Genomic DNA, 12,891 nt, shown 5'->3' on the forward strand with positions numbered 1-12,891 from the left:
TTACATTTACACTCTGGTTGGATGCCAAATACATTTTTGTTGTACTGTACTTGACTGTGCTGAATGATGAATACATCACATTGAACTGGCGCTGCTGTGATGGCTGCCTTTCTGATCGCTCCGACGAGACTGTGCTTTATTTTGTTAATTTTTATAGTATTAGGAGTTTTATTTGCACCAACTGTTGGTGCATTATATGTGTATGACCGTCAGTCAATCATTGACATTGGATTAAGAAAAACTTACCGTTTGGATTGCTCTCTGGATCGGATCGCTGAACAGCAGAAATGGCCCGCCGAGATCCTTTGTTATGCCGGCCACGGACAAGACCAAAAGCCGCCGCGAAGACGAGGAAAGAGAGCCGGGGTCCGGAACAGACTGAGGTCCAAACGACACAGAACCACATTGCCCAGCATATTGTTGGCCAATGTGCAATCGATAGGAAACAAATTGGACGACATCAGAGCAAGGATCCAATTCCAGAGGGACATTCGGGATTGTAACGTCCTCTGTTTCACAGAAACTTGGCTGAGTCCAGATGTCCCGAATCATGCAATAGAACCGGCAGACCACTTCTTCGTTCTACGAAAAGACCGGACGGCATTAGAGTCACTAAAGAAGAAAGGAGGCGGCATTGCCTTCATGATAAACAAGGAGTGGTGCGATTTAGGCAACACAAAGGAAATGTCTAACCACTGCTCCCCAGACCTGGAGTTTATCACGATAAAATGTCGACCCTTCTTCCTCCCAAGAGAGTTAACGTCCATCATCCTCATCGGAGTGTACATTCCACCACACGCGAACACTGAGGTCGCACTTTCAAAACTTCACGACGAGGTAAACAAACTCCAGGCAGCTAACGTTGACGCGGCCATTTTGGTCTTGGGGGATTTCAACAGCGCGCGTCTTAAAAAGGTGCTGCCGAATTTCTATCAGCATGTGACCTGTCCCACCAGAGGCGAGAACATATTAGACCATGTATACTCGCAATTTAAGAATGGGTACAAGTCACAGGCTCTTAGTCCATTCGGTAAAAGCGATCACGCCGCAATTTTTCTTTTGCCTAAGTACAAACAGAGTCTCAAGCGAACGCCGGTGGTCTCGCGAGAGGTTAAGCGTTGGGCCGTGACGTCAGTGGAGTCACTCCAAGCAGTGCTGGGAAGCACAGAATGGAGTGTATTCCGTGATAACACAGCCAATATTAACGAATACACCGAAACGGTGATTGACTATGTCTGTACTCAGGTAGAAGTAATAATCCCCACCACCAAAATTAATATCTACCCAAATCAAAAGCCCTGGGTAGACAAATCCGTCCGTGAGGCTCTGAAAGTGCGCACATCAGCATACAACACCGGGCTGGTGACAGGCAACATGGAAGAACACAAGATGGCAAGATACAACGTCAGGAGAGCAGTAATAGAGGCAAAACGGCGTTACAGGGATAAAGTTGAACTTCAGTTTGAACAGGCTGACTCTAGAGGCATGTGGCAGGGCCTCAGAACAATGACAGACTACAAAGGAACCCCCCTCAAACTGAACAGTGACATCTCCTTAGCAAATGATCTCAACTCCTTCTATGCGAGGTTTGAGGCTGTGAATAACAACACCAGCCTACAAACCACGGCAATGGGGGGGGGGGGGGTCTGCTGATGGAGACTCAGTGTTCAGGGTAACAGAGCATGAGGTGAGACGGATCTTTAAAAAAGTGGATATCAGGAAGGCAGCAGGACCGGACGGCATCCCCGGCCGCGTCCTAAAAGTCTGTGCCGACCAACTGGCCCCGGTATTCACTGACATCTTCAACCTGTCCTTGGAACAGGCCGTCATCCCCACCTGTCTGAAGAAGTCCACCATCATCCCTGTACCCAAAAAATCTACGCCCGCTTGCCTCAACGACTACCGCCCTGTAGCCCTCACGTCCATAGCCATGAAGTGCTTTGAGAAGCTAGTGAAGGGCTACATCTGTTCCTCCCTCCCCATCAACCTGGACCCTCTGCAATTTGCATATCGCCCCAACAGGTCCACGGAGGACGCCATAGCCCATGTGCTGCACACAGCAGCATCACATCTGGACAAGAGGAAGGGGAACTATGTGAGAATGCTGTTCATCGACTACAGCTCAGCATTCAATACCATAGTCCCCTCCAAACTCATAGCCAAGCTCAGGGACCTGGGCTTGAACTATGACCTGTGCCAGTGGGTCCTGGACTTCCTGACGGGCAGACCCCAGGTGGTAAGAGCCGGCAACTGCACCTCCTCATCCATCACGCTCAACATAGGGGCCCCCCAGGGCTGTGTTCTGAGCCCCCTCCTCTACTCCCTGTACACACATGACTGCGTAGCACAGCGGAACAACAACACCATCATCAAATTTGCTGATGACACAGTAGTGGTGGGCCTGATCTCTGCCAACGACGAAAGGGCCTACCTGGAAGAGGTAGAGAACCTGTCACAGTGGTGTCAGGAGAACTGCCTCTCCCTGAACGTCAGCAAAACAAAAGAGATGATTGTGGACTTCAGGAGGTCGGGGGTCAAGGACTACAGCCCCCTCAGCATCGACGGGGCACCAGTTGAGAGAGTGAACAGTTTCAAGTACCTCGGAGCCCACATATCCGAGGACTTGACATGGACCACACACATTGACAGTGTTGTGAAGAAGGCACGACAACGCCTCTACTTCCTCAGGCGCCTAAGGAAGTTCCAAGTCAGTCAGAAGATCCTTAGGAACTTCTACTCATGTACAATAGAGAGCATCCTGACCGGCAACATCACCTCCTGGTTTGGGAATAGCACTGCACAAGACCGTAGCAGACTACAAAGAGTGACACGTTCAGCCGAACGCACAATTAGAGGGGGGCTTCCCACCCTCCAGAACATTTACAACAAGCGGTGCAAGGGGAAGGCTAAGAGAATTATTAAGGACTCGAGCCACCCGAACAACTGCCTCTTTGAACTGCTGCCGTCAGGCAAGCGATACCGGAGTCTTATGGCGAGCACAGAAAGACTCAGAAGGAGCTTCTATCCCCAGGCCATCAGGCTGCTAAACGAACAATAATCGCTAAACGAACAATAATCACTATGCAACAACCATCAAATGCACACAGCACACACACCCACACGCACACACACACTCACTCAAACAAACAACACACTGCAGCACCCACTCTCCACACTTTAGATCACACAAACACACTTACACTTTATATTTATTGATAAAGGATTTGCACTACAACTCGTACACCTACTGTGAATTGTACCTAAACTGCACCTCGTCCATTTATGCCTTGCACTATATAGTATTGTATACTAGTACACTGCACAGTATTGTATATTGTATGGTAACTACGTCTACGAACATTGTACATATGTCTAAACTGAACACTGTGACCTCTTTTTTTTCTTCTAATTTTTACTATGTTTTTATTTCATACTTATCTTGTCATGCACAGTCTCTGGAGCGCAACAGTAAGAAGCATTTTGTACAAAAGTATTCTGTACTTCTGTATGACAACTATTAAAGAAACTTGAAACTAAACTTGAAACTTGAAACTAATCTACTTGAATTTCATCAAATCGAATTTAATTTAATGTAATATAATATAAAATAATAATATAATTTTATATATTATATAATTTAATATAATATCAAATATAATATAATTTAATTTAATATAATATCATCAAATCCTATTTAAGTAAAAATAATATCGTAACATTTAATTCAATATAATTTAATTTAATATAATAGTCAAATTTAATTTAATATAATTTGATATAATAGTCAAATTACATTTTATTGGGACTGCTCACCAGTTAAGGCATTCTGGAAAGATGTGACCCAACAAATATCAAAACTCGTATCTTGGAATATACCTGTACACCCCTCGGTATTGCTGTTGAATGATGTTTTTGAGTTTGCAGTGAATCCACAGCTAAAGAGATTGGTTTTATCGGGTATCACAGTAGCCAAAAAGCTGATCGCATCACGCTGGTTTCAACCGGAAAAAATGTGCCGTAAAGTTTGGTTTCTTACATATCTCGATGTAATTTACCATGAAATATCTACAGCAAGAATTCTGGGTCTCAATGAATCCAAAATGTCAATGTGGTTAGAAGTGGTGGAGAGAATAAAAGCTAGCTTATAATGGTAGTGTCTGGTTAGGTGCGAGGGATAGTGGAGGTACTTCTCAAGGTGGGGTCCGGGAGGGGGGGGTTCGAGCTGAGCATATGTATGTAGGGTTTTTTTTTTTAGATAACAGGTATTATGGGTATATCTTATATAAAACAACTAACCAAAAGGTGATCCCATTGGATGTGCCCTGACAATTAATGCTTGTATATCTTATCGTGTGTTGTCATGTTTGTTTATATGTTTGTTTTAAAAAAGAATAAAAAAATAAAATACAAATTACATTTTATATAATCTAATATCATCAGATTTAATTGAATTGAATCTAATATATCATCAGATTGAATTGAATTTAATTAGGATTTAATTGAATCTAATCTAATATCATCAGATTTAACTGAATTGAATCTAATCTAATATAATATCAGATTGAATGTAATGTAATGTAATTAAATGTAATGTAATCTCTCTCTCACCATTGGCCCTTGGCGGCTGCACTCCCCGCCCTCTGCTGTGATAGGCTGTAGATCTCCTGGAGCTGCATCCTCTGGTCCTCACTGAGGGGCGCGGTCAGAGTCTGGTACCAGGAGGGGGCGCTGTGCTGGACCCCTGCACACACACACGCACACACACACACACAGGTCAGAGCCTGGTACCAGGAGGGGGCGCTGTGCTGGACCCCTGCACACACACACACACACAGTTCAGAGCCTGGTACAAGGAGGGGGCGCTGTGCTGGACCCCTGCACACACACACACACACAGTTCAGAGCCTGGTACCAGGAGGGGGCGCTGTGCTGGACCCCTGCACACACACACACACAGGTCAGAGCCTGGTACCAGGAGGGGGCGCTGTGCTGGACCCCTGCACACACACACACGCACACACACACAGGTCAGAGCCTGGTACTGGTACAAGGAGGGGGCGCTGTGCTGGACCCCTGCACACACACACACACAGGTCAGAGCCTGGTACCAGGAGGGGGCGCTGTGCTGGACCCCTGCACACACACACACACAGGTCAGAGCCTGGTACCAGGAGGGGGCGCTGTGCTGGACCCCTGCACACACACACGCACACACACACAGGTCAGAGCCTGGTACTGGTACAAGGAGGGGGCGCTGTGCTGGACCCCTGCACACACACACACACAGGTCAGAGCCTGGTACCAGGAGGGGGCGCTGTGCTGGACCCCTGCACACACACACACACAGGTCAGAGCCTGGTACAAGGAGGGGGCGCTGTGCTGGACCCCTGCACACACACACACGCGCACGCACACACACACACACACACACACACACACACACACACACACGGAGCTAAGTTAACAATATACTCGTTATCACCATACATAACGCTTATATTGAAACACGTTGACATTAGGGCCGTTCTTTCAACCTAAAAGTGCACTTTCTTCAACCTCGAACCTAAATTCCTTAGCGAGCCGTGTTGCCAAAGTAAACAAATCGGCACAGTAGAGACACACAGATATGAAACGAGTCATACGGAACAAATAACGTATAACGGAGGCTGAAATTAGACCAATGTGACTCACAAACTCACGACAGTACACATACAGACGCACAAAATGTATTCTGCATTTATTAACACTATGACGACCGGCGCGGCCCGCGGATTTAGGCCTCAGAGGACAGCAGAAAGTAAACAAACCGATGTACTTTCAAAGAGCTTTATATATCATTTATAGTATTGCTATCTGTCCATTCTCGTGAGGGGCATTCAACCCGCGAGGGGTAAACCCGAGAATATTCGTGATGGGCATTCAAAGTGTTAAACCCCTGTAGTGAATTGCGAAGCCAATACGCACACACACACAGTCGAACTGGAACGCTTTACCAAACATACACTCCCCAGCATTCATATCTCGTACATTCATCTTCCAATCGCTTAACCATAACATAACATAACTTACCGGTACCCAAACAATGTCTCCCCGAGTCCACATTCATGCACGAATCCATTTCAAAACGTTAGAAAAACGCTCCGTTTCCCGATTCCTCAATCATCCAATGTCTGGAAGTGGACCCATGGTCCATTCGATCTTAATAAACGGACGGCCATCGGTCCATAACCGCATTCTATAGAAGAATAAGTCTTTATTTGTCGTGCAGATTAATACACACATGCGAGATGAAAGACCCAAAGGAACACGCGTGTTGCGTTACCTGCTCAGCTCAGCTCTGCTCTGACTGAGAGAGGGAAAGACAGACTGCCATGCCCTCTGCTGGCGCGTGCTGTGCACTACAATCAACTCCGTGTCAGTGTAATAGAAGGAAACCCATTTATGATTTGGCGCACAGTCTGTGACGTCATGGTATTGAGAATCATACTGGCGGGATTTCCAAATACCCTGGTATACCGTAATACCGTCATACCGCCCAAGCCTACTGCACACACACACAGGTCAGAGACTGGTACCAGGAGGGGGCGCTGTGCTGGACCCCTGCACACACACACACACACACACACACACAGGTTAGAGCCGCGTGATTTTTTTCCGTGGCGTCTGTTTGCGAAGACGCTCTCTGATTGGTTTAGCTCCGAAGGGCTCTGGGATAGAAATGTCCGCCTTGTACATATATATATTCTCTGCTTCGAAGTGGTTATGCTTTGGCCCTCTTTCGAAGTGGGTTATGCTTAGAGTTATGGTTAGGGTTAGCCCTAACCCTCTCTCTCTGCTGTTTACAAGCCTCTCTCTCTGCTGTTTACAAGCCTCTCTCTGCTGTTTACAAGCCTCTCTCTCTGCTGTTTACAAGCCTCTCTCTCTCTGCTGTTTACAAGCCTCTCTCTCTCTGCTGTTTACAAGCCTCTCTCTCTCTGCTGTTTACAAGCCTCTCTCTCTCTGCTGTTTACAAGCCTCTCTCTCTCTCTCTGCTGTTTACAAACCTCTCTCTCTCTCTCTGCTGTTTACAAACCTCTCTCTCTCTGCTGTTTACAAGCCCCTCTCTGCTGTTTACAAGCCTCTCTCTCTGCTGTTTACAAGCCTCTCTCTCTCTGCTGTTTACAAGCCTCTCTCTCTCTGCTGTTTACAAGCCCCTCTCTCTGCTGTTTACAAGCCTCTCTCTCTCTCTGCTGTTTACAAGCCTCTCTCTCTCTGCTGTTTACAAGCCTCTCTCTCTCTGCTGTTTACAAGCCTCTCTCTCTCTGCTGTTTACAAGCCTCTCTCTCTCTGCTGTTTACAAGCCTCTCTCTCTCTGCTGTTTACAAGCCTCTCTCTCTCTGCTGTTTACAAGCCTCTCTCTCTCTCTGCTGTTTACAAGCCTCTCTCTCTCTGCTGTTTACAAGCCTCTCTCTCTCTGCTGTTTACAAGCCTCTCTCTCTCTCTGCTGTTTACAAGCCTCTCTCTCTCTGCTGTTTACAAGCCTCTCTCTCTCTGCTGTTTACAAGCCTCTCTCTCTCTGCTGTTTACAAGCCTCTCTCTCTGCTGTTTGCAAGCCTCTCTCTGCTGTTTGCAAGCCTCTCTCTGCTGTTTACAAGCCTCTCTCTCTCTGCTGTTTACAAGCCTCTCTCTCTCTGCTGTTTACAAGCCTCTCTCTCTCTGCTGTTTACAAGCCAGCCTCTCGGAGGCTCAAAAGACTATGTATATCCGGTCTGGATTATAGCCGGTCTGGATTATAGCCGGTCTGGATTATAGCCGGTCTGGATTAGGGTTAGGGTTAACTCACGGAGCAGGGCGGAGGTGAAGAACTGGTACTCGTCCTCTCCGTGGTCGTAGTCCAGGGGGGTGCTGTACTCCTCCAGCGGCGTCCCCTCCAAGCCGTCTTCATCCCAGTAGTCCTCCTCGTCCTCCTCCTCGTCCTCCTCCTCGTCCCCCTGGCCGGCTGGATGGCTGGCCTGCTGCATGCTGGGCATCTTCTGAGAGACCTCGTCCTCATCACTGGGGATCTCCTCTACACGCGCACGCACACACACACACACACACACATGCACACACGAACACACACACACAGTAGATTCGATTAGATTAGATTCTTTAATGACAACACGGCCAGGCTGGTGGAATTTGTTTTCAGTGCATAACATTGTTCCAACATAGAACATCACTTACAATACATACTACAAGCAGCTAAATACATAGATACATAAATACAAAGACCACAATATCACAGTTTATGTCCATAACAGCAGAGGTAGGGATTGCTATATAGCAGGGGTCAGCAACCTTTTTGACATGGAGTGCCTGTTTGAAATATAGTTGTAACTAGTGTGCCTCAACAATATTCCATGCATCGTAACTTTTTTTTCTCATAATCAGGTCTTTTTAACCCTTTCTCTGCCACGCTTATATCCATCCTTATACCGTCCTCTGCCAGCTCTATTTGTCTATGGAGATTGTTGTGAAGGGCCAGATTAAACCGAATATATATATTTATTTATATATATATATTTAATTGTATTTGTATATTCTCTAATATTCCCTGATATCCCTTGTATATTCCTTGTACAATATGCATTGAATATCCATTCTAGCCTACTGAACATCCCATAATAGTCTCCATTCTACTATTGGTCGAGACCTTGGTGCCAGGCTGCCATACCCCTCAGACCCAGTTCAAACGTACCGCTCAACATGTACGAACAAGTCCTAGTTCCGCGTAGGAATCTGGCTACCGCACCACTAATGGGACTATTTGTTCATAGTGCGTATATATACTGCGCTACTAAAGTAGGACTTTCTTTTCAGTCCAGTTTCTTACCCTCCAATAGAGTCACAGACGTAAAGCCTCCCCGCGACGCCACGTGTGGGAGTAAGGCCAAGTTCGGCTTACCATCGGTATTGAGACATCGTGTATATTAATATTTGAATAGTCATATTTGGCACTATATCGTCGAGTTGGACGTAGTCTATTAAGCTAATAATAGTCTGTTAATATATAGTGCTTCGTGCGGTGAGAATACTACCGTAGTCAGTACCCCATCGTTTCGGGCAGAGAACTGGCTGCTTATCCAGGGTGGTTGACCCCACGTGAAGCTGCACCCGAGGAGCCCCAGAGCCTACGAGCGAGTGGACCTGTATACCGGATTATTCTACCGACGACAGCCCGCCTTCCCCGGCACGGATTATGCTTTGTATACGTTGATTATTCCATGGATAAAGACCCCCGACACTGCCGTGTGTTGGAACCCCCCCCCCTGGAGAGGACGCAAGGTGAGGAGACGCTCTGCAAGACGAGGTCGCTTCACGTCTCTCCTCCGTGGACCGGAGGACGCCGGCCCACAAAGAGTCCATCTGCTTTCATCTGTGGTCCAAGGATCGCCGGCGCATTGAACGGCACTACAGTGGGTTCACCTGGGATACCCTTGGCCGGATGAGGCAGCCGGATTCTACCCCCCCCCCCTTCCTACTCCTGTCGGCTTACAAGCGACCGGATTAACCCCCCCTAGTGTATCCAGTATATAATCATTAAAGTATCATTGCTGTTATCCCTTAACTATTCCAGGTCGTATATGTACCACCTGCGCCTTCAGAGATTGGACATTCTCTATTGATATACCGACGAATACTCTTGCCATAAAAGTGCATACTAATTCCCATTCATAAATGTGATTGATTTGATTAAGTGCTTGCTCTACACACCATCGCTGTGTAGAAATAAAGACCTATTTCTAATTCGTACATTTGTGTTGGATCCGTTTCATCTACGTGACAGTGTTCATCATAATATATTTATGCCGTGTACTGGGTGGCCGAATATTAAGTACAAAGGTAGTGGTAGTAAGTATCATATCTAGTAATACAGTCAGGGAATTGTACCCCTCAGTTACAATTGGTCCTTCGAGCCGGATGGTAATCAGTGTAATATTAATATAGTGTTATTAATATTGAAATGGCCTATGATGAACACTCCACGAAACGATCCTCCTAACCAACGCCTGCAGCGCGAACGACGGCTCCCTCAGTACTTAGAGGCTTACGCTGTCAGTCAACAACCTAGTCTTCTACTAACAGTAAACGCGGTAAAACTAGAAAGTAAAAGTATGTCTAACCCCAACGCCCAGACTACCCCGACCATAGAGGCCCCTACGGGTTCTAATGTAACTGACCAAGTTCACGGTGGGGACCAGTGGGAACCAGACATGACTTCACACCCCGCCAGTACTGAAGAAGTAGTCCCCGACGAGTCCCGGGAGGAATACAACGCTACCGAGACAGAACTCGGCACGGAAGAAGACGGGGAGAGCACCGTGGAGATAGAGCTCCAAGGCTCCGCAAGGAGTACCCCGAGGGAAGGCTCCCCTATACAACCGCCTTCTCCCAGCGAGGCAGAGAGGACCCTACAGCAGGCCTTCCTCATCAGCCTGAACGCCGCTGCTGAACGCGACCGACTGCAGATCCAGCAGCGGAGCGAAGAAGAGCATATACGTCTAGAAATAAGACGCATTCAGAGAGAAGAGAATGTGGCCCGAGACCGAGCAGACAGCCAGCGAGCAGCTGCTGGTGCTCTACGGGACGCAGAGCGCGACAGACAGCAAGCGCAACTAATAGAACAGCTGATCAGACGGACAACACCCTCTCCCTCCGCCAGAGGCTCCAGGAACTCGTCTAGACACACCTCCAGGGCGGCATCCCCTAGCCGAGTAAACAACCCTGAACTTGACCAACAGACGAGGTCTATACCCCCCACAGACCACCTCCCCCCACCGGTCCAAGCGAGACCTAGCAACCGGGAAGGAGCAGCATATCCTGTGGAGAGGCTAAACCAGAGACTACAAGCACTGGATGACCTAACTGAAGACGAAGAGGAAGAGGAGGAGAACCACGCCCGACGACAGCACAGTACTCTACCGGACCAGGAGGTCCGGTACAGCCCAGGCTATACTCCCGCGGAGCTGCGCTACAGACCCCCGACTCTATACACGGGTGAGCACGACGCACGACCCGCACCGAGGAACAGCACCTGGACAAGCGGGCCATGGTACACTGCCGGTACCAGCCCATACCAAGGAGCGGGAGGAGACTCGCCTAGGAGGCCTCTCCCCCAACGCTCGCCGATGTATCCACAGTCAGCGTCATACATTGGCACGCCTATGGTACCCGACTTCACCCAAGAGAACCGGGCCCAGTATACAGAACTCTGCATGTGTCTGGAGACCATGTTGGTGGATGTATTGGATGAACGCCATAAATACGCCATCCTACTGAAGCACTTAAAGGTACCCCGCGCACATAATATAGCGCTCGCCTACGCGACTTCCACCACCCCATACACAGCAGCGCTGGTAGCATTGGACCAGAGGTATGGGCGCATATGGGATTACGTGATCCAGGAGATCCGACACATCGACCGCTTACCCCCAGCAATAGACAATCGAGCACTGGACGACCTGTCCATCAGAGTGCAGTCCCTGGTAGGGATGTTGGGAGCGCAGAGAGAGAAGGGGAGGCATGAACTTTACGCCAACTCAAATGTGGAAAGGATCTTGGAGAAGCTGCCGCCCGCTCGACAGGAGCGTTTTAGGCGGCAGAGAGACCACAGAGACCCGAATGGCCCCGAACCGAACCTCCTCGATCTAGCAGACTTCCTGGCGAGAGAAGTCAGCAGCCTACGGCTAGATACATTCGGACGGAGCACCCCTGGCTCCAGAGAAGGAACCAGACGACTAAATGATGGAAGAAGATCGGTGACTGTGATGCACCAATCGGAGTCAGTACCGAGCAGCAGGAGCCACAGTACCCCCTCCAGAACGGAGAAGTGGAAGATAGTGTGCCCCTACTGTGAGAAAGAACACTGGCTAGCGCAATGTGACTCCTTCCCCAAGCTGAACGCGGAGGAAGCAAGTCAATGGATAAAGTCCAACAAGCGCTGTTTTCGCTGTGCGCGCTCACACATGGCAGCCGAATGCCGCTTAAAGAAAAGGTGCACCAAGTGCGATGGAGCCCATCTGGACATACTTCACGACAGTAACAGACGGCGCCCTTCACCCGCACCATCCAGCAGCAAAGCGAGCGTCATGTACATCGATCCCGCCAGCAGCAGTGGAGCCCGAGTACTCCTAAAAGTAGTGCGTGTGACACTAAGCTACCAGAATAAAGTCCTGGACACTTACGCCGTCCTCGATGACGGGTCAGAGAAGACCCTTCTGCTCGCCTCCGCTGCGGCCCAGCTAGGGCTGCGGGGAAGCGAAACCCAAATGACAATTCGGACAATAAGACGAGATTTGAAGACGATAAAGGGCGAGAATGTCTCATTCTCTATCGCAGCAAGCGGCCAGCCTGAGCGACGGTACCAGATTACAGACGCTTTCACCAGCCAAGAAATAGGACTGTCGCGGTACACATACCCCGTCGCCAAGCTGATGGAGAAATATGCACATCTGCGCAAGTTACCGATCCCGCTCATAGACAATGCTATGCCGACCCTGTTGATAGGCTCCGACCATGCAGACCTCATTGTCCCGATAGACCGGGTTCATACCGGACCCCGAGGCTGTCCTGCAGCAGTCGAGACCCGTTTGGGATGGACTCTCCAAGGCCCGCTCGCCAAATCTCTCAACCGAAGTACAGCCACTAGATGTCTCCACTCCCGAGTCACGGAGGGAGAAACCGCACTCCTGCAACACGTAGAGCGGCTATGGACCTTGGAACAAATGCCCTTTAAGAACGGAAAGAAAGACATTCGCTCTAAAGATGACATTTACGCCATTCACCTCCTCGAGACAGGGACCAAGAGAGTCCCGGTCAACGGCGTGTTGAGATACGCCACGCCACTCCTGCGGCGAGAAGGAATGCCTA

General features: G+C 48.7%; 1 protein-coding gene across 5 annotated transcripts in view; it reads right to left on the reverse strand.

The window, feature by feature from the left end:
* ipo8 (importin 8) overlaps positions 1 to 12,891 on the reverse strand; it is a gene marked incomplete at its 3' end in the record, with an annotated part of 104,339 nt that overhangs the window by 23,726 nt on the left and 67,722 nt on the right. For 3 of the 5 annotated variants that reach the window (XM_084330280.1, XM_084330283.1, XM_084330284.1), the window contains 2 exons: positions 7,823 to 8,047; positions 4,605 to 4,741 (listed from right to left, as the gene is read on the reverse strand). In XM_084330280.1, coding sequence (XP_084186406.1) covers positions 4,605 to 4,741; positions 7,823 to 8,047 — 362 coding nt within the window. Of the gene's footprint in view, positions 1 to 4,604; positions 4,742 to 7,822; positions 8,048 to 12,891 lie in introns of those variants that run through there. The other 2 variants (XM_084330282.1, XM_084330281.1) reach the window with 1 other exon arrangement.

This window comes from Notolepis coatsorum (assembly GCF_963971535.1).
Source record: "Notolepis coatsorum genome assembly, chromosome: 15".
Lineage (NCBI taxonomy): Eukaryota > Metazoa > Chordata > Actinopteri > Aulopiformes > Paralepididae > Notolepis > Notolepis coatsorum.